At 35.9% G+C, this 26505-nt stretch overlaps 4 protein-coding genes and 1 pseudogene across 6 annotated transcripts; all 5 read right to left on the bottom strand.

Moving 5' to 3' along the window:
• Positions 1-396: 396 nt before the first annotated feature.
• LOC120174828 lies at positions 397-22236 on the bottom strand. Of its 3 annotated transcripts, none has more exons than XM_039181567.1 (5): positions 22163-22236; positions 22103-22122; positions 21373-22018; positions 18798-18804; positions 397-410 (listed from the first exon to the last, which is right to left on the bottom strand). In XM_039181567.1, the coding sequence occupies exon 3, from the start codon at positions 22005-22007 to the stop codon at positions 21387-21389; it is 621 nt and encodes a 206-aa protein (XP_039037498.1). In that variant the 5' UTR covers positions 22008-22018; positions 22103-22122; positions 22163-22236; the 3' UTR covers positions 397-410; positions 18798-18804; positions 21373-21386. The 3 variants fall into 3 exon arrangements, with proteins under 3 accessions (XP_039037498.1, XP_039037500.1, XP_039037501.1); XM_039181569.1 differs by lacking the exons at positions 397-410; positions 18798-18804 and adding exons at positions 8951-8963; positions 18670-18679; XM_039181570.1 differs by lacking the exons at positions 397-410; positions 18798-18804 and having other exon boundaries at positions 21171-22018.
• Positions 1417-8458, bottom strand: LOC120174826 (starch synthase 3, chloroplastic/amyloplastic-like). The gene is made up of 17 exons (XM_039181565.1): positions 8177-8458; positions 7966-8069; positions 7731-7791; positions 6111-7640; positions 5621-5835; positions 5227-5497; positions 4766-4941; positions 4494-4601; positions 4070-4179; positions 3860-3965; positions 3565-3735; positions 3241-3369; positions 2909-3091; positions 2477-2608; positions 2276-2387; positions 1936-2059; positions 1417-1773 (listed from the first exon to the last, which is right to left on the bottom strand). Exons 2-17 carry the CDS (start codon positions 8065-8067, stop codon positions 1641-1643), a joined length of 3663 nt encoding a protein of 1220 aa, XP_039037496.1. The 5' UTR covers positions 8068-8069; positions 8177-8458; the 3' UTR covers positions 1417-1640.
• Positions 10960-13598, bottom strand: LOC120174827. Its single transcript, XM_039181566.1, has 3 exons — positions 13380-13598; positions 11394-12915; positions 10960-11277 (listed from the first exon to the last, which is right to left on the bottom strand). The coding sequence occupies exons 2-3, from the start codon at positions 12185-12187 to the stop codon at positions 11259-11261; spliced, it is 813 nt and encodes a 270-aa protein (XP_039037497.1). The 5' UTR covers positions 12188-12915; positions 13380-13598; the 3' UTR covers positions 10960-11258.
• On the bottom strand, positions 14035-16690 carry LOC120174803 (annotated as a pseudogene).
• LOC120174802 (calcium-dependent protein kinase 15-like) lies at positions 17953-20828 on the bottom strand. Its single transcript, XM_039181544.1, has 7 exons — positions 20738-20828; positions 19356-19364; positions 19037-19179; positions 18667-18834; positions 18452-18579; positions 18103-18202; positions 17953-18027 (listed from the first exon to the last, which is right to left on the bottom strand). The coding sequence occupies exons 1-7, from the start codon at positions 20826-20828 to the stop codon at positions 17953-17955; spliced, it is 714 nt and encodes a 237-aa protein (XP_039037475.1).
• Positions 22237-26505: the final 4269 nt, after the last annotated feature.

Here is a 26505-nt window from a genome sequence, read left to right as displayed (position 1 = left end):
ATCTAAATCTTATCTGATTTGACTTCATTCATCTCGAATTCAATTTTTCAAAAAAAAAAAAACTTTGACAATATCAAGTCAAACCGAATCGGATTCATGTCAAATATCTATTCTTGATCAAGATCAAACATAGGACCACAATCTCTAAATCTGATAGCAACATTTAGGATATCACATGGATGTAGTCATTATTTGTACCATTAATTGTAAATATTATGCTTCCTACTCATTAGTAGATTTTATAGAGGTTTATTACAAAGATAATTCTTTTAATTTTGTCTTTTTAATTTATAATATTAAGATTTAAGTATCTAATTTTATTTAAGAGGTTTAATGTTATGTTTTATTAGATGGATTTTAGTTATTAGCTGATGAAATTAAATTGGACTCTGTTTTTGAAGCTTTTTTTCCTGAAATTCAAATAATGCTGGAGGTGGCACCACACCATTGCCATGCCCTCTTCGACCTCATCATAAATACAGAATTGAAAGCTCAAGGGTTCTTTCAAATGTCTCTCTAGAGAAGACTTTTATATTTAATATACTCAGCCTCTTTTTTGTTCTTGGGTTGGTGCCCTTGTTAAATGCTTACCACGCCATTTTCATGGCCACTTCCATCTTTCTCTCTCATTCATTTAATACATGAGAATCTCCATGTCTGAAAGAACAGCCTCTATTAATGTTTCTTCTCTTACATACCCTAGAAGCTGTTTTTCCTCTGTCTTTTTATTGAGTTACTTGTTCATCATCTTCCATGATCAGTTGAAGATTGAAGGTAAATATATATTTTTGCTCATTCATATGAACCCTTAGACTTATTATTTTGTTCTACTTCTTTCTCTAGGAAGAAGGCGAGCGAGAGACCATAAAGAAAGCATAGTGAAAATACATATCCAAAATCGAGATATTGGTACGGTTCAATCGGAGAACTTGGCTCTAAGAATTAGAGTTTTGTTATTTGATTGAGCCGTGCCAATATCACGCACAATTGCTCATGGTTTCAACTTTGCTTTCAATTGGTTTTCAAGGTACGTCCCTCTTTGGCTCTATGCTTCTCAAAGCATACTCAAGTCTAGAGCTGTTATCTGCAATAAATTGTTGGACCCTTTCTTCCATATATAAAAATGACTTATTCCTCTCTTTTGATCAGATTTTGAATGTTATTTAGAGTTTTCTACATTTGAATCGTACAATTAAAAATAGCTGTTCATGTACATATATATATATATATAGACACATATATGGAGATGATATTATATGATTACGCTGGCATATGTGTATGAAGCTTGCAGCATGTAGCTTGACTATGGCATATATATACATGATTCAGAGCTCTCAATCATAATCGTAGTTGAGTCCATTCGAATCTTTAAATCGATGATAAAACTCTTTTAAAACTGTTTTTTCTATTCACAAAATTCAAATTCAATACCTTCCTCAAACAATCTCGAATGCCCCCCATTCGCGTGAATCAATAACAGTTCGAGAAAAAAAAAAGGTTGGTCTCAAGAATGATACAACTTGGCTTTATTTACCGAGCAGAGTCTAAAAGATAATTATCACGGAACGGAACCATGTACAAGCTAACAAAATGGGCTGTTGAACTGTTGTATCTTTTTCAATTAACCCGCTTCTTTCCTTCTAGTGTTTCTTAGCTGCATGGTAAAGCTCGATATAGTCGAGTGCAGGCCGGTTCCACGACCAGTCTTGCTCCATCACCCTCGTGCATAATGAGTTGAACCAATCCCGATCATTGTACCAAGCCATGATTGCCCTAGAACACCGATGAACAATGGATTCAACTCAAATTCATAGCAGTATTTGCAGATTAAAACATATTGTAGAACAATAACAGAGAAATGGAAACTTTAAACTAATTGATAATGAACGAACAAACGGGTTTTTTACTAACTTGGGTGCCAAAAAATGAACTCACCTATTAAGGGCATAGTCAACTCCACCACAATCAGCTCTGTCAAAGGTGAATCCATTGGTTTCAAGACCGTGTGCTTCTGCTCTAGCTTTATCGTTATCGACATCGAATACAGTGTCGTAGAGCCCTTACAGAAAAAGTAAATCAAAACAAAATGTCAGTATACTTTTGAGAGATTCTAAGAACAGAAGCTCGATAAATTCAATGGAAACCGAAAAGTCATTCATAGTGCCTGTGTACATGTAAGTATCGCAAGAAGATATCATTATTGTATCGACAGGACTTGATAATCAAGACAGAAGAATAAAGACATCAAAATTACAGGCTTAAGACAAGAATGTACCTCCTGTTTTACGAACAACCGGTATAGAACCATATCTCATAGCCGTCAGTTGAGTCAGTCCACAAGGTTCGAAAATTGATGGGACCAGAATGAAATCAGAACCGGCATATATCTGTAAAAAAGAATCACACGAACAATCAAAATAAACCACACTCATCGAGGGAATAATAATACATAAAAACAGACTTTAAGAGTGCACACCAAGTGAGAAAGTGGTTCATCATAAGTCAATTGAAGGCGAGCACGATCCCCATGAGATGAATGTAGCTTGTTGGCCAAATTTACAAAATCATTTTGGATGCTAGGATCCGGAGCTGAGCCAAGCAGTACAACCTGTTGCAGAAGCAAAAGTTCCACCATTTGCTTATGAAGATGCATTAAGTAGAAGAAATACACAACCAAGGAGATTCCCATAAGTTGTCTATACAATCATTCCAAACATATCGAACGTTGTGTTAATAGCGGAAGGAAAAAGAATCGGTCTAAGTAAAAGTCCTGCAGTACTGTAAAATTGCAAGAACCGGTGGCGCATGTTAATCAAATTAACATCGCTACAGAGGAAGTCCGGACTCTTATAAACCTCATAGTGTATGATTCTATATGAGCTCATGCAGGGGGAAGGGGAGAGGTAACCTGTCCGTTGCGTTCTAAGGTGCGCGAAATCGCATGCTTCATAAGATGGATTCCTTTCTGATGAGTTAAACGAGTAATAATTCCAACCAAAGGAAGATCAGATTTTTCCAAACCAAGCCTCTGCTGTAAGGCTTCCTTAGCAGCTCGTTTTCCTTCAACAACATTTTCCGAAGTGTAAGACATCTGGAATGAAAAGGCATAAAAAATCAAGAACAATCATGGGAAAAACAGGAGAAAAGCTTGAACAATAATGCGAAAACGCTCGTTCTATCTTCTATGGATCAAGGAAAAGCTCATTGATACAAAATTTATTGAATAGTCTTTCTACTTACAGGAATGAACTCATCGTTATAGGGATCCCAAATATCTAAGTCGATTCCATTTAATATTCCATGGAACTTGTGGAAATGAGGAGAAATCGCAGGATTTCCGGCAATTTCCTTCGCATATGAGTGTGAAACCTGCATCATATGAATAACAACTCGGACACTGTCATAGTAACTCTGAAGGATAAAAGACGTCATATTATCTCGTATTCAAATGAGCAAAAATAATGTGTAATTCATCATAAATACACTATATTTAAAACAATATGTATACTTGTATGCTTCTGGAAGACATAAAATATTCAAGAAGCAAAAATTGTAGGTACATACGGTTGTAGCTTTGTCTGCATATGCCATAGCTTTTGCGATGAAGTGCGCTCCGAATTCGAGGTTATGTATGGTGAAGACAACCCGAGATTTGCAAAGACCATAATGCATATAATGGTCCTTAAACAGCCAAGCAACTGGGGCACTTGACCAATCATGGCCATGAATGATATCCTGCCAAGGGTTAAGCGCACTTAATGACTTGTAAGGCCTAAAGATCCAAACAGAAAAATCGAGATCCCATGCATGGTGCGTTTAAATATTAAAGCAAGATCTTTAGGATGAATGGTGAACTCACTGGGTGAATTTCACCTTGTTGTAGAAACTCGAGGGCGGCGTGGCAAAAGAAGCCAAACCTCTGTGCATCGTTTCCACAACCATAAACACACCCTTTCGAGAAGAATCTGCAGGCAACAGTGCAGGATAGGAATCTTAAGATTATAATTTGTTTAACACAATGAAACATTTTGATTCTGCAAGGTGCACCAGGATTACAAAAATTACCCACCCATTTAGTGGCTCCAGAAAGTAAACCGAAAGGCCTTTGACTTCACCGAACCAAACTTTAATTTCAGTGCCACCCCAAGAATAGCTTCTTTGGTGATGCAAGTCTGTCACCTACATCATAAAAATCCATTTGACGGATATGAATGATTTTCAGTTTTCCCATTCTCAACTGCTAAGATATGAATGAATCACTGTACGAAGCAGATTATGAGATAAGGTTTCTGCAACAATGTTGCCCTGATATTAAAAGAAAATTGTACTTCAGCCACCTCATGCAATAGTTAACACCACATACAAGCTCAGGAAAGATGTCTAGTACGCAAGAACGAAAATCAAAAGAGTCTATATAGTAAAGGAAATTGAGAAAAAATCTCTGGTGAAGACAAAGAAGCTGAAATATCGGGCTAAAGTGACAGCAACCTTACATGGTTAAGGTTCAAGCAGTCAAACTTCGGTAAAATGATGTGCACTTTGTGGTTCAGATCTTGAACAGCACGGGACAGACTAGTAACAACGTCACCGAGGCCTCCAACCTGCAAAGTTATAAAATGGAAGCAGCTGAGAAAAAATATGCAGACTGAAAAATATCTGGTGTTTTTCATACACATATGAAGAAAAATTAGTACTCTACAGAAATTGATTATATGACTTATATCAGATCAAGAGAGGAATATGTCTATCTGGCTCGAAAAGGCACCTTAGCAATGGGCGCCATCTCAACAGCAATATGCACAACGTGCAGTGGTGGCTCTTTCACAGTTCCTCCAAAAACAGGTAAATGATAATCCATACGGCCTTTGTTGTCAAAAATTCCACCGTCTTCCCTCTCGGAGAAAACAAAGTCCATCCTATATGCATCTATCGGAACCTTGACTGCAAAGACACATAAAAGTAAGTCAGTCTTTGCATTCAAAAGTAGAGGAAATCTATAAATTGCAGGCACATCAAGAATGCAACATTAATACGAAAAGAACACCGCATGTCACTTAACAAGATGCTATAAAGCAACAATGGATCGATCATATATGCATCACACTCAGACATATAATTAGAAATAGTTACCTGTAGAGGAGGAGATAAAGAAAAGCTATGTTCCCCATGTTAAAGCAAAACAGATTCCATATAAATTAAAAACCCGAGAAGGTTGACTCAGTTTACCAGTGGCTTTTAAATGAGAACCGTTATCTGCAGGAAACATTCTTTGAGGCGGCAATGAACCCATATTGTGAATCCAACGATTAAATGAACATCTGAACCATACTTCAGGTTTTCCATCAAGAACAGTATCAGCAGGATTATAGAAAACCGTCACCGTCCTTCCTGCTTGAACATCGAGAGGTTCAGTATAAACTACATTCTTCTGAGAAAGCAAAAATCTCTTCAAAGTTCTTTCCTTCAATTTAGCTTTCATTTTTTCTGTTTTCTCGGCCTATGACAATTGAAGAATAAGATAAACAAATCAGAAAAGTCGGATAAATTAACGATTAAACTTTCTTATAGTCTATTCCATGGGAAGTCTGGAACACAATAATATAGTTTCATGGAAATTGACCTTAGCTCGAATGGTCTCCTCCCTTAGTTTCCTCTCCTTTTGAAGCTTCCTGAATATCCGCTGTTCTTCCTCAACCCAGTACCTCTCTTCAGAAACGGCTTTCGGGACAGTAGCATGGAAGTCTTGACGTTTATTGTTATCATAGATAGTCGCAGCCGCAGGCGGTCCATCAGCGAAGACCCAATCCAACACAAGTGCTTGATCAGGTATAACAACTGTGGAAAAATTGCACCTCAATCATATCATGACATGCCACAGAACTGTTCCTCTACTTATAAAGTATTATCTCAATCAACAACGAAGAATGTTCAATCAGATGACCCGAACAATTACATTAAAGAGCCCCAAGATAGAAGCATTAAACATTATAAGACTCCTCTATGTCATTGGATGCAACAAAATAAAGTAAGAGCACATATTGAGGATGATGAAGATTTTGAATCATACCATACCAGCACAAATTCAATGGAAAATATATGGTTAAACGTACCTTCTGCGTACCACCAGTCATCGCCCTCTTTCTCTGATCTGACAAGCTTTTCAGCAATTGTTAATCCATCATTCCAATTATTATGCCCGCCATGAATCCAAAGCTCATTGGCATGAGCAAGAGGGCCTGAACTTCTTCTATAGTGTATCTTGACATTGTCAGCCCCTTTGAATTCATTTGGCTCAATGAAAAAAATATTATCAATCGATCGAGCTTCATTTTTCATCAATTGTTGCAATATTTCTCGTTTCTTTTCAGTCTCTGTTCTTGCTTGTGATCTATCTTCTTCACTTGCTGCCTTCTCTACTTCTATTCTTCTTTTACCTATTTCTACTCTTCTTTTCTCTTCTTCCTGCCTTTGCTTTTCAGTCTTCTCTTCCTCGAGTTGCTCTTGTTTCCTTCGATTCTCCTCAACCAAGAAATCTTCAAATGCAATCTCATCCATTCCACCCTCGACAGGTATACAAAAGTCATTTTTACCGTTATTATCGTAAGTGTTCTTCCCATTACAGAACACAAAATCCATTTTGTAAGCTTCCTTAGGTACAGAAATCACACAAGACCACCAATCCCCTCTGAGATGGCTCTTATTCAACCGTGTAGTGAACGATCTCCATCTCCAGTGATTGAAGGATCCCTCAATTAGAACATCCGGTTCATCTTTCAGAGGGGAGAAGCTCCTATTAAAGAACACTTCTATGTCCTCACCAGGTTTTAGAATTTGAGGATAAACAAAAAGTCTGTCTCCACTCGAGACTTTTTCCTCTGCAAGCCCCTCGATTTCCTGCTTACACAAATTTGCTTCCATCTCCAACTTCAATTGTAGAGAATTATCTTCAACTCTTTCTTCATTAGTCTCATCACTTTCAATCTTCACAGCACCATTGTCATCAGTTTGCTTCTCTTCAGAGATGACATCGATTGGTATACTCACTCCGTTTTCCGAAGCTATTTCTTTCTTTTCTAACTCAGCAACATCTTCAAGAATCTTACTTGCACTTCCATTTACCACATTCAGGTTGCCTACACTTCCATTTACCACATCAAGGTTGCTTATGGCAACATCCAACTGTATAGTTCCGTTTACCACTTTGGAGTTGTTGATATCGGCATCTAACTCTTTTCCCACTGATGGTAATTCCTCTTTTGCCTCCTCTTGACCTTCATCGACCGTACTCTTCTGATAAACTTCAGTGATCGATCCCTCCTCAAGAGCAACCATTGATTCAATTTCAATGTTGTTAGGCTCTGCAGACTCGATCAGTGAATCCTCTTTGTAACAATTAATCTTTGGCTTCCTCTTCGGGGTGCTCGATTCATCCTCAAGAGCAACCTTGGATTCAACTTCAACATTGTTAGACTCTGCAGACTCGGCCGACACGGGCACGCTAGACTCCTCTTTGTCACCATTTATCTTTGGCTTTCTCTTCTGCATGATCGATTCTCCTTGCGATTTCGGGTTGGAACCCTTCGGAGCTGGACCTTTAGAGCCCGAGTTAGACGATTTTCTCGGTCTCCTCTTTGAAGAATCTAAAGACAAACTCAAATTTGCAACTAACGGTTCAATATAAAAAACATTATTAAACTAAAACCAAAGCACATCAGTTAGCAACAACAGACCAGATGCACTAGCAGTAATTCTAGCTGAAAGACCGTTGGCTCGGCACTGCCATGGGATAAACTGCAACCATTAAATCAAAATCAGAACAAGCATTCAAGGCCAACAAGATCACAATACAATTCTATTCTAAATCATAAAAAATGAGATTTTTACAGGAACAAAGATATAATCAGCTAAAAGAAATGGAAAAATTAAAAAACAACACTGATCATTCAAAAATACGCACAAAAATACCTGTCTAGAACCCATAAAAGGCTTGATCTTGAAACAGCCACTGGTCTGAGGCAACACAACTTTATAACTCGGAAGTCTCCGTAATTGCAAACTCAACTCCATTGCTGAGTTATCAGAACAGAAAGAGAATGTTTGCAGTAACGTGAGAGTTCACATAAAATCTATTAGACTACACTTTATTTATTGATCCATAATTCATTAATGAACTCACTTGATATCTCACAAAAACCCAGAATTTAAATCAAACAGAAACTGTATGTGTCTTTCTGATGATAACAGGCATTTACTTCTATTTCAGAAACCTAATGATGGCAATAGGACGTATGATTTGTGGTTAATTCTCCGAGGTTTCGCGGCAGGAAAACAAACCCCGACAACTGATCATGTATAGGATTATCATGAAAATATCTGTGAAGAATGAAGATTGTGACAGTGAGAAAGGAAGTTTTTTCTTCTAGCGGCTGCTAGTTGTTGTGGGCTTGAGAGGAAGAAGAACCGTAGAAATCAACCATGAATTCGACACGTCAAATCACGAGTTACCTGTTTGGCAGAGAGGGTTCATATGAAAACTGTGACTGTGAGTCCAAAATTGGGCTGTTGTCTAGTTTATAATGGTCTGATTCTATTTTTAGTCCCTATATCATGTTGAAATTTAAAATTTAATACTTATACATTAATTTGGACTAATTCGAACATCAACTTTAATTTGACATAATTTGAACTCTTACATTTTAGTGTTATTAAGAAGCAAAATTGATGATAATATTAATAACATCGACTAACAATAATATTTTGATTTAGTAATAATATTATAAAAGTATCATCCATAATTTTAATGGTAAAAGGGAGTGTTATTATTCCTTGAGGTCTTGGATTCAAGCATACATTTCTCATGGTGTATGTGAGTTGTTAATAATTAAGAAAGATTATCAACAGATACTACCTTATAATCACTCAAACTATTAAAAAAGTTTATAAGACCAACAATTTAGTTTTTTCTTTTATTTTTTAATTTTACATACAAATGCAAATTCACAGAAAAAATGATGAAGCTAAAGAAAATTATGCAAAGATTTCCAATTTTGTTTGTTTGTTAAAAAAGTTAAGGTTAAATATATCATTAGTCAGTAAATTTCAGTAAATGTCTTGTTTTAGTCATTGAACCAGAAAAGGTTTCAATTTTAACACTAAAATTTCAGTGATTAATGGTCTAGTTTACCAAAAAAAATTATTTAGCATATGGTAATTTATGTTCTGCTGAGATTATTTACGAGATTTTCTGCTTCAGAAATCAAGTCCCTAAATACGCTATAATAGTTATCTCAACACAATTTTTATTTGTTTATTTTTAAAATAGTCATTGAAGTAATAATACTTTTTTTAATAAAAGAAAGAAATAATTTCGACGTGAACGCTGAGGTGGTCAAATGATTTTAGATGCCTTTGGGAGATATGATTATATATTGTAGAATTATAACACGTGTTTGATCTAACAGTTAATGTATATTACAACAATTAATAATCACACGACAAATTTCTATTTTTTTTAATTAATTATTGGTATTTGTTGCGTGAAATTAAGATAGATACTTAGAGATTAAGTATTGTAAAGAGAGCACAAGAGTATAATTCTTCAATTTAAAGATTCTTCCACTATACAAAAGAATAGTATGATTATAAGGATGTGTTCATAACTCTTCTCTCTCAAAGAGGCTGGTTAGGAATGAAGTCTCTCACCCCTATTTATACTACCCCCACCTCCACAATCAATGATGGAGATTACTTACATGCAAAGGTGAAGATTAATTATCTAGAATGCTCTACACACTCTAAGAAGCTCTACACTCTTCCACTCCCTTCCATATTCTTCCATACTCTTCCATAAGGTTTCACACATCTCCAGAATATTTCAAAGGATTCTACACTCTTTCACAAGCTTCTAAAGAATTCTAGACTTCTCTAGAGTTCTCCAGAGACCCAGTTTGCTTTATTCGCAAACGTCAGGATTCGAACCCTTAACCTTACTTAAGAGACCTAGTGTCTCATCCCACTAGACCAACTGATTGTTGGTAATTCACTATTAAATTTATAGGAGAATAGACTAAATGATGACCTCGAATCGTCCATTGTGTTAGTTAATCGATACTAGTAATGTTACTCTAAACAACATAAAATGAAAGATATCAGGTCTTCTTGTTGTTAGCAGATATTCCTCAACCAATCTCTCTTTCTTTCCACTCTCATCGTTGTTTTTAATTATTCTCTTAAATTTTTTCATCCAAATCAAAGAAAATGAATTATCGTCCATCACCATATTATATTCAGACCATCGATAAATATTAATATCATGTTAATCAAGTCCTTAAAATACAATAGTCAAAATTTAAACATGTTTGTAGCTTATACAATTCAAACGATCTCTGTGATAAAAAAAGTGTTGTTATTTCTTGAGATCTCAAGTTTGAGCACTAGGAATACCAATTGTATAAATGTTCAATGTCTAATGGTTTAAAATTATCTTCAAACATATACTACCTTTTACAGATTAATCAAAAAGAAAACATGTTTGTAACTATTATATGAGCATTTTGAAAATTATAAGCGAGGTTAAACTTCAAAAGTCTGAAGAATGCAAGGACTTGGGGAAAATTAAACCGGATATCGACAGCTAGGAGATTTGTTGAGGGCTCTCTTTACGGATCGATCATCTTTCTCTTTTTGATGAGACACGCCTTTCTCAGTTTATAATTGGGTTGGCAGCACCCTGGGAATAAGCAACTCAATCACCGTCGCCGTTGCTGGCAATGAGAGTTTAATTAACCAATGTCTTTAGTATCATTTTTTGATTCCCTAAACTCGTACCATCAGTTGCAGTTTTATTAGTCCGCCGAGTGCGTTTTCTAGGTTTCCTTAATGTCGGCACTGTTAAAGGACCCAAGCTGAGTTGTTCTGCCATATCTACGGCATGCTCCTGAGGTGCGACTTTTCTTGTGCTTGGTGTTGCCTGCTTTGAAGGTCTGTTGAGACGATGTGAAGCTGAAGTTTGAGTAGGAGGGCATTTGCTGATTGTACTCGCTTCATTCTTAGGTTTTGCATGTGAAGTAGGGTTTGATTCAGGTGCGTCTAAGCTCAACCAGGAACTGCTTTTATCCTTCTTTGGACCTGTCAAACCCATCTTCAAGAAAGACGGGGGGTTTCCCTTTCAGGACCACAAACATTGTTTTCCGTGGTGCCGTGGATACTTAATTCCCATCGTTGATCATTACAATCTTCATCTGTCACAATTTCCCGTGTCATGGAACATTGAGCATCCTAAAGCAATAAAGTAGGAATTGAGATACAAGGGTCAGAGAACAGCACAAACGTTATGAAAGCATGCTCATGTTGCAATGGGAAAAGACCGGGATAACAAGAGAGAGGAGAGAGACCTTATCTTGCATCTCGGAAACTTGCTCGCAGCCTGAACCTTCTCCTTCAGAATCAGCCATTTCTTCACACCAAACTCTACATTTTCTTCAAACTCTTCATCAGAGTCGCTTAACTCTTCCTGTTCCATCACAATCTCTGGATGAGACTGGTTACTTGCATCATCAATGTACCTGCCAAAGATTTTGGTTGATACAGTTGAAGAACAGCCACCTAAAACAAAGTTGTTGCCTGATGAATGGAAAACGTCGGGTGTTTCTGTTGCATTTTGAGAATTTAGTAACCTAACTGATGAGTTTGTAGGATGTGCAGTCACACCCCTACTTAATGCTGCATTTTCTTTTGCAGAACTAAGATGGATCTCCAAGTCTAGTTCGTTAGCTTTCTCAATTGGACTAGAGGGTCTATACCTGGTAACAAATGGGCTGCAATGAACCACTGGCCTCATCTGGACAGCATCCAAAGGAGTGGGTGTAGCAGATCTGCCATCCAAACCAGTAGATATTGATGCAATGGAGCATGCAGTCACTAGTTCACTATTTGTTTCATCAGTTCTTTGCAGGAGTGGGTGGAAATCAATTCCATAAGATGCTGAAACAGATTCCTTCATTCTCAAAGATTTGATCAAATTATCATCAGCGCTGTTAGCTTGCTGTGAATTGTAAAAGAGACTTAGGTTTAGTTGGGGCTGGTTCCCGGGGAACAAACTGAAAGAACTGGATGTACCAGCTCCACAATTCATTGGATAATATGGCAGTTGTCCATCTTCAGGGGTCTGGAATAGCAATGGATGCATCTGAAGATCCGTGCGAGTACTTTTTTCTTCTGCAACACTTTTGTCCTTGACAACCCTTGATTCTTCTGAGTATGAATTTGTGACATTCTCGCTTGTTGGATTGCTTTTATCACTTCTATTCACCAATGACTTGCCAAACCTGAAAATGGAGAAACTATATTTCCTATTCCAACATCAACACCACCAGCTCCAGTTTCAGAAACCTTGGTGTATGCTCCACATTGATTGAATTTAAGGGCCGATTCTGGGATTACACGAACAGATGGCGGTAGATTCACTAGGGGCAAATCTGGTGCCAGTTTCACTAATCGTAGATTGTTGAATTTGCAAGATCGATATGGCCGTAAATGTAGCTGAGTTTTGGAGGTATTTGATATCATACTAGGAACACTGTTGGTTGGTCGCAATGCATTAGATGCACAGTGAGGAAAGTTGTAAGGATGCTGGGAATGATTCAATGCATGCTGAGATCCCTGATTTAGGCCAGTCAATGGCCGAGTGAATGCAGACCTATAGTTATTGGGTTGTTCTCTGACATTTGCACCCTCTTCTGTAGGCATATCATTAGGCGGGTTCTTGTCTCCAATGATCGAACGACTTTCAGATGAGAAGACCTTGGTAATACCTGGCCTCCAATCAGCTAAAAATCCCTCATGAACATAAGACTCCTCTGCATTATCTATGCGACCATCTCCACTGCAATTCTCTACACCAGTATATTGACAGTCCTACAGTCAAGGAAAGCAAGTTAATCATCTCATAAAAGAACACTCCCCCAAGTATCACAGATCCAAGCTGACTCAAACTATATGGTTTACAAAGTTAATAAATGAACTAGAAACAAGAACACTGCAAGAACACAGATAGCAAAATGCAGGTCAATTTTTAATTACAATTTTCTGAACATTTTAGAATCTTTGCTTTATGTTCTGAAAGTGTTATCCTAATCTGCAAAATGTGATACACTCAATTAGATGAATAAAGATCAAGCTTTAGCCAAGCAACAAAGAGATCAGCAAATTTGAAGATCAAGTTTTAATGGACATAAATGCATTGGTACTACTACTTATAAAATATTCAGATATCAGATTAATCATTAATGTTTCAGAGGTCATACACAGTGAACGCAATAACAGGTGAAAATGAGAAGAAAATGGGAATACGTGCTTCCAACTTCAAATTGGTAACAAACCTCTTTACCAAATGCATGTTGCCAATTACTTGAATTGGCAGCTTTACGCTTTCTTCTTTCTGATTCATATATTCACCGCTTCTCTTTTTTGGCGGCATCTTGTTTATAAGACTTCTTGAGTTCCAAGGGCTTTGCGCCACTGCCAGGGAAGCAAGGATGGATCCCTGTGTGGGACTATAAATTTCCAGACAGACATCCAGTCAAGTTTGAAAACCTTGAGCCCCTGCAAATGTTGAAATCATACTTGGAATTACAAGTCCTAAATAGTACACAACAATTAAGAGATTACCTCATGAATACCTTGTATCTCTTCTGCAGTCAACACATGTTTTCATTCTCCGGACTGCCCGCACAAAGTACTAAAATGTTTCTTTTATATAAAATCTTGCAAAAAAATAGTAAAGAGGTCAGCAATCAAGTAGCTATAATGCAAGTTAACTCCTAGGATGTAACTTTTCAAGTAGAACAACTTAATCCAAAGACCACCTCTTTGGACACCCACTATGGTTAATTTCTAACCATTAAAAATTACAATTCCAATACCATAAAGTTCTTTCAACCATCAAAACAAACATGAAGCTCTATGGAGCAGAAAAAATGCTACCCAAATTCGTTGAGGTCCAATTTTATAATAAAATATGAAAATTAAAATATTTGAGAATCATGTTGCTTAATTGGAATATAAGCAAGCCGATACAGAAAAAGTGAAGGCTGAGAGGCACCATAATTAATTTATACAATCAATTGATGAATGAAAAGATAAAACCTAACTAAAATAGATATCAAAAGGTAGATATGTCCATCGTTGATTTGCAAAATATGGGCAGATACCTTTATGGGATTCTCTGGCGCTTTAGGTGAGCATCGATTTTTTTGCCTAACAAAAATCTGAAGAAAGTAAATGCAAAAATGAAATAGGATCTTAGTGTCCGATTACCAAGAATACTTGGATAGTGTTGCAGATAAAGATGAGGATATAAGTTACCTGATGCATTGATTTGCAAGGAAGAAACCGTTGCTGAATTGCTTTCCAATCTGTATTGTATTCCATCAAACCCAAAGCCAATAATCTGCATAAAAATCTCAAATATAAAAAATAACGTCCCTTCACAAGCTTTGTTTCTCTTTGTTTAAATATATGTTTAAGTTTCATTAGCATGAATGCTTAACAAAGAGTCAAGACAATCAAACAACAAAAGAACAGGGAAGCATGCAACTCACTCATCCTCTGCATCAGTGAAAAGAACCCGATTTGCAACTGCAACAGGAGGTGGCTATATGGAAATAATGGTGGATTGAACAACGGAAAAAATCTCTGTGCTAACTTTGCTATTTCCTTGGGGACAAAGGCAACTGACTGCATTTTTGTTTTCTCAACAAGTGTAGCAGCCAATGACTTCTTAGCTGGCGGCTGACAGGATGATGATGGCACTATACAGCCAGCCCGTAGAGCACTGCTTCTTGATGTTTCATTATTTGCTTCCCTCATGGATGGAGAACAAGGAAGAGGGAACAGAGGTTCCTTTTCATATTGTGTAGTACAACCACTCTCCAATTGACGTTGCTGATGCTCTTGGACAGCTGTCAAATAATTGTAAATTGTCAAAACCCATTGATATGCATAGCAAGCAGAACAAAAGGGGGGGGGGGAATAAATTTAAGCATACCAGAATATACATCATCCATGTATCTTCCATCATATCTTCTTCCAGGACTAGAAATACTATGAGCATCAAGCATCTGTGTATCTGTGGAAGAGCAGACTCCATTAGCATTAAATGTAGATGTTTTAGGGGAGTTCTGTGTGGGACCTCATTTCGTACTGATGAAGACGCATGTGGAGCCTTGAAGCAAGTATCAGGATATGGTTTTCTTTTACAACCTATAGCTTCATCTCATTTTTGAAGCATCTCAAGAATCAGTCCCTATATTTGAGATGCAATGTGCTGCCGGGAACGGTCAAGCACACAAAGAGAAAATATTTGAATAAGAATCTGCACATGCTAATGTATCAAGCAATGCAACTGGCCTATCTGATATGGAGTGAACCCATTGATGAAACAATCTTCTGCTGCAGAGGATACAGACCTCTTATAAGCCTCAGGCATCCAAGCTTTCCCATTAAGAGTAGGTGTGGGTGTAATCGGTCCATTAGGCAAAATTGGTAAGAGGGGGCACAATGGTCTCTTAGACTGCTCCGAAAGCTTTTTTTCATACTGAGCTGAGGCTTTTTGACGTCTATTTTGCCTTGTTTCTGGCCGTTTTCCAGCTCTTTGATTTTCCTCTGCCCGTGTCTTCTCCTGTGTAGCTTCCTTGTAATCACTCTCAAGTGCCTCCTCAAGTTCTACTTCAAAATCGGCATCATTTTCCTCATCTTCATCATCGACATTTTCGTTTTCCTGAGTTTACAGGTGACCACCATCCCCACCTTGCAATACAGCTGCAAGAAATTTCCTATACTCCTCTTCATCATCAACATTCTGAACATCATCCTCATCATCTGTTTCCTGAAGAAAGGCCTCAAGTTCATCAAGAGTGAAGCCGTCAAGTGAATAACGAGCCCTAGTACGCCTGCAGATAGCATCATCTTCATCATCATTCAAATGCATCAGTGTCTTCTGGGAATGTGTAGCACTACTTGAGTCTCCAGCCGTACTTTTCTTTACACTACTGCTCAACTGACGTTCCTCTCCTCTTTCCAATTCACGGGAGGCAGTACTTTGCATCACAATTTCCTCGTCGCAGTGCTCAGATTCTCCAGCATCAGAGTTTTGCAACTTAGTATTAACCTTTGACGAATTAACATCTGTGGTAACACGAGTATTTACTCTACTATCAACTGTATCACCATCCAAACCCTCGACTTCAGAGCACAAACTAGAAGAAGCCTCCAGAGAAGGTGTTTCCTTCAAAAAGGGATTGAAATCCACATCTTTTTCCTCATCCTCACCATCCTCCGCTTCCTCCACACCATCATCAGATTTTGAGTGACCACTTCTCACAACAGGAACATTTAGCTGACCTTGACTCTCAACTTCACTAGTTTGCACATTCTCATATGAAGCCATTTTGAATGAATTTCACCACACCGAAAGCACAGAACTGAACAAAACAGCAATGAATAATTACATCCAAACCTAGACTAAAAAAGATGATATATTTATACAGAACAATTAATCCCAGATCAAATATTTGAATCAGCACGCGGAAGAAGAGAACAACTAAATTAAACTGATTGCAAATAGCATTAATCAAATTATATGATCGCAAACGCGAAAATCAACAAAGTGAAAGATTTGACCCATATATTTAATGGGTAAAGATTAAATTTATTAATTTTTAAATCCTAATTCCGCTGCATTGTAAAAAAAAACGTGGGTCCAGAGAGAATTAGATAAAATTAATTGGTTTAGAATATTGAAAACAGATAAATATTCAACTGAAATACTTTAAAACACGGAAATTAAAAACGAAAGTATTCAAAATAATGTAAAAGGAAAGAGGAGAATCGTGGTCGTACCAGCTTCGGCTTGTGGGGGAATTTGGGAATGTAGGGCGCGAAACGGCAGAAGCATGTGCAACTCTCTCAGCCTAAGGAAGATACAAGAAAAGACGACGCCGTTTCCTCGCATTATGTATTCATTCCGTGGCCTCGTTTTATCTGGGTAAAGTACGGAAATGGTGACTTTTGGTTTAGTTTTATAAAATTTTTATTGATTTTAAAAATCAAAAGATTTGTTATTCTCATTTAGTTTTAATTAAGATAAGATACTTGAAGGTAAATTTTATTGAAACACACCTTTAATGGTAAAATATTTAACTTTGTTGAGACATATTCTTCTTAGGGTTATGAGTAGTAAAGAAATCCGGTGCTTAAGGAGAGAGGAGTTCTATTACAATGATGAAAACACCTTTAATGGTAAAATATTTAACTTTGTTGCTAAAGAAATTGCAAGTGGAATTGAGGTGTAAGATGCAATTTGTTTTTGTCAAGTGAAGCGTGTTTCATAATGTTGCCCTCTTATGGTATTTTAAGATATTTCATCTTTAGATACCATGTGTTTTATGATCGTGTTTTAGGTCTATTACGAGAGTGATCGTTTTAATCTAGTTTACTCCATTCACAGCATCATGATTTGAATGATAGTTTATGGAATACGGATGGGATGGCTCCAAGCCACACATAAACTCAGCCCCATTCAATGAAACCACCAAATCATGCAAGACTGCAGCAATTTTGAGAGATTATGCAAAGAGTAACGAGGGAAAAGAACGCCTTAAAAATTCAAAAATCAAGGAAAGAACTTGGAACAGATAGATAATTTATTCAGAAAATATACACAAGCAATACTGCAACTTGAATCAATTCTAATTTACACCCTCAAAGTACCCTTTTTAGAAGCAAGATATGGCTATTAGCCATGGGCCTCAAGAAACTTATACAGGACTATGAGTCTCTATCCAACCCATACCTTCTGCTGTGATTGCTCTACTCTTGCTGACACTGTTAGATCGGTTCAGTCTTCCATAACTCGGTTGTTGTGATGAAAGGTAATGGGACCGTTAATGGGATCTAGAAAAGCTTTCCAGTTTGGTGTGCTCCACTTCTCATCATCGTGCAGAACTCCTCGTAGTTAATTTTCCCTTCCTGTTGAATTCAAATAACCTCAGTACGGATAAAATAATAACCTTATAAGAAGTCTCATTGGATTTGCAAACATACATTATCGGTATCAACTTCAGAGATTACTGCCCCGATGCTGGCTTCATCGCCTATTCCGTACCCTTTCATAGCAGTCTCTGGTTCATCCTTTGTAATGTACCTGCGGAGAATAATATACATCGAGATGAAGTTATATCAAACAAACCGCAGTCTATGAATTTGTCCGGGGTAATTACAGGATCACGGGTAGTGCTTGCATACATATTTTCAACATTTAACAAGAAAAAGTTCCATAAATTCTTTAGCAGAAAAGTAGAATTTATCAGTTCACTGTCGAATGCGGATAGTTTAGCATAATCAGTAAAAGGATGCAGCTGGAGTAATGGAAACAGGAAATGTCAGAACTCACCCGCTGTTATCTTTATCAAAATACTGGAATGCTTTGTACAGGTGTTCATCTCTTTCGAGTCTGTATCTATTCATTGTAGCGGAGATAAACTCAATATAGTCTATCGTTCCATTTCCATCCGCATCAGCCTGGAATGTAATTCCAAGGAGGCCATTTGAGTGAAGGAAGCAATAACCAACTATAAACAAATCAACCAGTCGTAACAGTTTACTTACGGCTTCCATTAATTGCTTGACTTCAGCTTCAGAGAGCTTTGATCCAAGACGAGCCAAACCTGCCTTCAGTTCTTCATAGGTGATTGTGCTGCTCTTGTCTGTATCCATGTTTTTGAACATCGCTTTAAGACCTTTAATCTCTTCTTCAGATAGATTTTCTGCGGTAACCTATAGGGTATTTTGGATAAACCAACACTATTAAATGATGTCAAAACGAAGGAAAACTCACAGTTATAAAGAATTTCAGGATATCTGTGGTAAGAATACAAGCGTACTGCATAAATTGTCGTGCTTAGAGTGTTATCAAACAAGAAAGGCCAACATGCGTAGCACACGTATTTTACAATTTTAACTGTACTTTATCACAAACTTTTTGAATGCAGTTTTGATACCGTGCCTTCAATGCGAGCGTCTTCAGCTTATTCATTGCTCTGAACTGCTTCAATTTGGAGAGAACAGCACTGTCTATCGGCTTGTCTGATGCTTCTCCACGTATTCTCATCCAAGGATGCTCTGACCATACCAGTATTATATGTTAATCAAACACATCAGAAGAACTGAAGAAGATTAACATAATTTAAAAAAGAAGAAGAAGACTAACATAAACCGGATGATAATTAAAACCTATCTTAATCAATTGACAAACAACAAAATTCGTAGCGAAGTCAGACTTATAACCAACAAGTTACCTCTAGGAACTATAACCAATAACTAAAGAGAATACATACCAAGAACTTGTGCGGAAGTGGTCCGCTTTGTTTATAGTGTAAAAAAATTCAGGTTCGAGTAAGTTTAAATTTGGGGTAAAAATTTATGACCTAAACCAACTCAAGATAATAGTATAATTATCTCTTATATATTTAGAAATAGTTACATAATATTTTTTTTTATTTTTTCAATTAAATTCCTATTTTATCTAGTAAGAATAAGAATTATATGTGTCAGATCGGATCAAATGTAGATTTTCACCTCAAAAATCAAATCGGATAAAATCTTGTTAAACTCGAGTCATGTCGAATGACGGGTGTAGAGTATAACACTTGAATCGAGTTTAGATAAGTTAAAAACTTGACCCAACTAAATATATACTTTTCCCTGATTGTTATGGATACGTGTGAGCCCATTAGCTGAATGAAATGAACCCATAAGTTGCAAGCCCAGATTCTTATTCTTGCAAATATTTCCTTTTCAATGTGCTATCTTTGACAACGCAACTTTCCAAATAAGAAGTATAAATATCTTTTTATACTAAAAACATATAAAAAGGGGGAAATTTTAATAACCGATCAAAAAATGCAGTGATAAAAGATATTAAAAATGAGAATGGAATTGGACAATAGACAAAGACATGGTTCATCTTTTGAATTTTTGTTCTTTTAAAAGTCACTATTTCAATGGATGGATCATACAATTAAGAATCTAGGAACAAATGAACTTTAATCAATGACCAATGCTGTCAAAACCATGGGTCCTCAAAGTGTGTGTATCTATAAATTTGATGTATTCACGATATATTATTTATATGTTATCAAAGTTTATGCGATGATGTTTAAGGATGAGCATTTTATTTGAATTTGACGAAACGACTTAATTTAAAAAGATTAAATTTAAAAAAAAATGGATTCATATCAATTTTTGAAGGATGAGGTCAAATTTTATTGTACGGTAAAAAAATATGACTCGACCAGATAATAATATAATATTTTTTTAAAATATATTTAAGGATATCGGGTCAAATATAGTGTATGTTTTTACCTCAAAATTAAATTAATTTTGTGTAAGATAGAACCTTCTTGTAATTAAGTTAAACCAGGTGATAAATGGAGAGGGGTAATGTGCAGATCGAGTTTGAGTAGATCAAAAACTAGACTCAAGCCGACTTATAAACACCCTAATAACGAGAAATATATAAAAATCTATACACCGACTAATAACCATATAATAATGTATTGTTAATGCATGGAATATAAAAGGGATTGAATGGTCGTAAAGAAATAGAGGGGATTTTGGAGTCATCTTCTTGCAAAATGGTAAAGCCCCAACATGACAAGTTTGGGTAAAATACAAATACAAGCCTTGACCCCATTCTTCCTCCTCCCATCACCTTCCATCAAAAGCAATTCTTGCCTTGGTTGGGACTTTGGACCACCCCCTTCTCTCATTTTTCATCTACACGTCAATTTAAACAATTTAGTGTTTCGATTTCTTAAATATCACACCAACATTTTTAATAAACTCGTATCAAAAATTTAAAAATTTAAGAAAGAAAATGTGATTCGAATATAATTACAATTTTATCACTCAAACTATAATCGTATCCACCATTAAAATATTTTTTTCCCAAAGAGAATTGTTAGAATCTTTGGTTGATGACTACATGTTATTTATTTTATGTATTTATTAGTATAAAGAATGTTACAACTTCTTTTTGGTTCAAAGATTTGATCCGACACACTGATTTATTTGCTGGAGTGATTGTAACATCATAATGGCCCATTAAATGCGAATATAAGATGGAAATACACTTTAATTTATAATCTCAATTTAAGAACATAATTGTTTTAGGTCCCCTCATTCAAAATCCTGCTTGCTTGAGCTCACTCGCTACTGAGTTGACTCAGCCGAATCATTGCTCAAGTTTTTATATATATATATATATAATAATTAATATGTTTTCTTGGGGGGGGGGGGGTTGGTTGGTTAAACAGATTGATTTAACATTAACCATAGAACCCGGTTTGGCTCCATACTGCATCCCTGACTCGTCTCATGTCTCGCCCCTTAAGGGTTCGACCCACGCCTTCACAGACCGAAGCCCCACCCGATTTCTTACTCCGAGCGTACTCACGCGCCAGGTACTCATGTGGGGGCATCATATCCGACTCACCACCATCATCGTCCGAGTCATGCATCGACTCCAGCGAGTCGGCCCTGTAAATCTTACTCCAGTCAGGAACGTTCAAAGGCGCCGACGTGGCCAATTTTCGTCCACGTGGCGCTTCGGCCTCCCGCGCCATGGTGTCGTGGCCGGTACGGTACTGGTGCACGATCCCACGTTTCGTCGAAGAAGAATCCTCGAAGGCCAAAGAAAGCCCACCCACATGACCATCACCATCACCACCTCGGGGGATACGGCGGCGGCCACCTCTCGTCTCGTAGTTCCTGATCTCGTTACTATCGGAGTGGTCGTCACGGTCGGTGCCGTTATCGGCCATCGACCAAACATCTTCCTCTCGAAGCTCCGAATCGCCGGCGATAGTGTAAGTTTGACCGTGTCCGTAACTGTAACTTCCTAGAAACCGTTCGCTTCTGCTGGTGGTCAACCGTCGGCCCTTCGCCATTGAAAGCAATCAAAATACAATTTAAATACCAAAATCAAATAGAAAAAGATTAAACACTACTTCTAGAATGCTAACAGTGACGAAGCAAGCTAATTGTGAAACAGCAGAAATTAAACCCCTGCAAATTACAGAAGTTTCTTAAAAAATGATTTTAAAAAAAAAATTAAGAGAGAACCCAGAAAAGAGGGATGGAAAGTATATTAAATGGAGTCCATTAGAGGAGACTCGAGCATAAGGAGGCATGGAAGGGGAAGCAATGTATTTATACTACATAGCTCTTTCTTTTTGTCGAATATGATCCGTCCGGTTAATTATATAAATTTTGATTATATATAAAATTAAAGTATATTATGAAATTTCATCCTTCTACTTTTCATTCTTTTTATTTTAATCATTAAAATTTTAAAAACCACATTTTACTCATCAAATTGTTACTTTATTCTTATTTTGATCGCTTGGATGCTAAAATATAAATAGAAGGGTAATATAGATATGATTGTCACATGTGTTGATGTTGACTACTTTTTATCGACATGATATTCATTTCTTATTTATGTCATCTTCCTTTTTATTTTATCTTCTTCCTTCAAAACTGGAAGTTTTATAATTTCGTCCTAGTGTCATACCGACGTTGCAATTATTATTTTCTGACATCTTATACGAACACTCAAGATAGCGATGAACTCGTCTCACTCTCTCCTACCACTCTTTCAGTTTTTATCTAAATCACTTTAAAACGAAATAAACCGTTAATTCAAAACTCGTGAAATTTCAAACAAATTTTATATATAATAATCACCATTCGATCAATGTGATATCTTGGGACAGACGTTTGGAGTTCCATTCTAGGCAGTTGGGTGTGTTGGGGGTTTAAAGAAAAGTTTCTTCCTTAGGGAGATTGTGTGACCGTTATTTCATGTTGGGTGTTCACTGCCTATTCGAACAAGGTGCATTTGGCATTGGCAAGAGATAAGAGTGAAGAATGGCAAAGTTCGATGAGAGAAGTTGGTGTAGTTTCCTTTGCATATTCCTAGGCGTGCTATTGTGTCTTGGTTGGCTTTGTTTAATCGTCTAGCAATTAAAGACAGGTTTTGTAGAGTGAGCATGTTTCTTGAGGGTGCTTGGTTGGCTTTGCATGTTTCTTGGATCGATATTGATTGAAATAGATTAAGACACGTCAACACTATTAAAGTACACTAAAAAATTGATCTAAACTATTTGATATCATTGTAGATGTTATTTTCGGTTAAGGGCAACACAACCACTTAAAAATATATTAGTAAAGTTACTTACCACTTGAACCAACATTCGTTAGTAATATATTAGTAAAGTTAGTACTAATATAATATCACATCTCATGACTTTTCTATACAATTTTTAATTCTTATATTCTGAAGTGAAAAGTAAGGAAAATGTTTTATGAAAAATCATATGGTAAATTTTTTTTTACATAAAATACAAAGAAACTAGGAAAATGAATTATATTGAGAAAATCAAATACAATTATCAAACACTAAAATATATTTTCCGTAACCCAATTATAGCTATCAAATACCAAAAACATTTTCCGAAAAATTGTTTTCCAGCTATCAAACACAGGAAAATGAGAAAATGCATAGTGAGTTAAATGCATAAAAGATCCTCAAATTCTGTAAATTAGTTTTTAAAATTTTATAATTATCTTCCCAAAATATTATTATGATATCAAGTGGATCCTTTTGTCAACCTAAACGTCAATTTTTATGGTAAATGTCTGTTTGATCTAACTTGGATTGTAATCGTAACACATAAATCAAGTAGTAGACATGTGTGCATACCACATAGATAACTTAAATATTACATTTTAAAAATAAATTAATAGTATTTAATTTTTAACACGTTGACTTCAAATTGTTTATGTAATAAGTGCAATTTTTTTTTAAAAAAATTTGATATGATATATTTTGAACATGGTCTACATTATATATGAGGGGGCATTTAACGTCCATTGCTAATAGTTAAGTTTATGGAATTACCTAATTGATACAACAACAACAACAAAACCCTATTCTCATATGTAATGGGGTAAGGGGGAGGTAGGGTAGTAGGCTGCCCCCAACGTCAGGTTGAGAGCACTTTCTGTGGAAGACCTCCGGCAGTCAGAAAATTAAAAATAAAGATAAAATGCAATGCATGTATAAATAAATAAATAAATAAATAAATAAATAAATACATAGTTGAACAGTCTTCATTTGCGCGTCTGTAATGAGAAGTAATCCATGCAAATAAATCCCTGTGTAAAAATCTCTGCATATAGACAGAAATGTAAGACCCGACTAAATTTAAAAAAGAGGTAACATGTAGAGAAGAATACACAGAGGTCAACAATAACAAGCTACGAGAAGGAATAAATTCAAATGGGTAATTACCTAATTGATACAATACCGATATTTTAACGACTTAACCATAATATTTTAAAATTCAGATTTAGAGACCTATTTAAAATACAACTATAATCTGATGACTTATGGTGCACTTAACCCGCAAATAAATAAAGATTAAAATGACGTTGATAAAGGATACATCCACGTCAGAGTTCATTTTCTTCTTAAAAGTCAGTGGAGCCCGCACCTAAACCTACCTACCTATCTACGTGTCTTGTTTGACTACGTCGATCTCAGGAGGGGGTCCCACAGACCACGTGGGTTACTCACACTTATTGTCGTTCCTTAGATCATCCAACACGTGTCACATTCGTCCCTATTACGTCTAGAGAATTTTCACGTGGCCCATCATAATTGGCTGTAGTTTATTGATAAAAAAAGGCTGACGAGAGTTACCCATGGTTTTCAGAACCAGATTGGTTAGCGAACCGATCATACTATCGGTTCACTGGTTCAATCGGTCTGACCGATCGAAAGAATCGGATGACGTTATAATTATTTAAAAAATTAAATAAAAATACCAAAAATATTTAATAAAAAATAATTTTGTATATCACAAGTCATATTCAAAGCAAGTCATAACATATATGAGTTAAAAACCATAAAATCAAGTTAAACAAAATGATTCAAATTAACTGCAACATAATATTTAAGATAAAATATATTAAATAATAAATATAATTATATAACTATAATTAAAAAATAAATTTGGGGCTAAAAAAATCATAACAAAATGATATTGTTTGGTTTAATTTTTTTTTAAAACAATCTCACATGGCTAAGAAATATAGAAGAACATCCCAAAAGTCTAAAGAGTAAAAATATGAGAACAAAACAATCCACATGGCTAAGAAACATAGAAGAGCATCCCAACTAACTTCTATAATAATAGAGGTAATTGACATTCAAATCATGGAGCCTTTTGGTGAGAATAGAGTGAACTATTCTTTCACTTCAATCAAGCTCGAATTTTAGGCTTCAATCGAGCTTCTAAAATTTTTTTGAGTTCAAGCCTTTTCGAGTTCAAGTTTCAATATTATATTTCGAGTTTGAGTTGAACTTGATAATTTTTAGTTCGTGAGTTTGAGTCGAGTTGAGCTTACTTTTAAAGTTTGAGTCTAGCTCAGCAATACTCGAGTTCGACTTGGCTCGTTTAACAAACGACGTCGTTTGGTTTAATTTAAAAAAAACAAAATTGGATGTTTTTTTCGGTTTTCAGCCGGTCTGGTTCGAACGATTCAACGGTTCCGGCCGGTTCACTAATAGCGGTTCAACCGGTTTAGTTTAAACCAAACTAGGCAACGGTTCCCGGTTGAACCGACTGATCCGGTCTGGTTTTCAAAACAATGGAGGTACCGATGACCATGAATAAAAAAATAGAAGTATTTGTTATCGTTTAGGTAAAATTTTGAATTTCTGTAAAAGCTTTATATCTTTTGTTAGAGTTTTACTTAAATTTTAGTTTGTATATAATCGAGTTTTGTATATTTATTAAATATAATAATATAATTTATTTTTTAAATAAATTTATTTATTTAATAGTTGATTTGGGTGATTTAATAGCTAAATTGATCCCACTAGTGAGTGAGGCCCCTTTCTTGTAGGGTCAAACCAATTTGATTGTAGTTTTAGTTTGAAAACAATAAAAACCTTATCCTCATTTCACCATCACTAAAGAGAAAAATTATCACAAATCACAATCATAAGCCCTTATATAAACCCCATCAACGAGATGTCCAATTTAATAATTTTCAGTATGGTTTTACTACCTTGATTATGCTGAAATTTAAGATTTAGTCCTTCATAATTTTAATTTGAAATTGATCCTTCTATTCTTATGGTGTTATTAACAAGCCTAAACTTTTAACACTGTTAATAACTGGATGGTTTGAAAATTGAACTATGTTACTTTAATATAAACTAAGAATATATATTTTTTGAATCTACAAATAACATTGTTACAATAAATGTATTAAACTCATAATTTCAAAAAATTGGAGGGACTACAAGTAGAAATAAACCTTGAATTCCTCTCCTTGAAAAATAGTTTTTTGTGGTATCGTATGTACCAATAG

Source organism: Hibiscus syriacus, unplaced genomic scaffold (genome assembly GCF_006381635.1).
Source record: "Hibiscus syriacus cultivar Baekdansim isolate YM2019G1 unplaced genomic scaffold, ASM638163v2 tig00112124_pilon, whole genome shotgun sequence".
NCBI lineage: Eukaryota > Viridiplantae > Streptophyta > Magnoliopsida > Malvales > Malvaceae > Hibiscus > Hibiscus syriacus.
The sequence above is the reverse complement of the archived record's forward strand: the minus strand, read 5'-3'. Positions and strand labels throughout refer to the sequence as shown.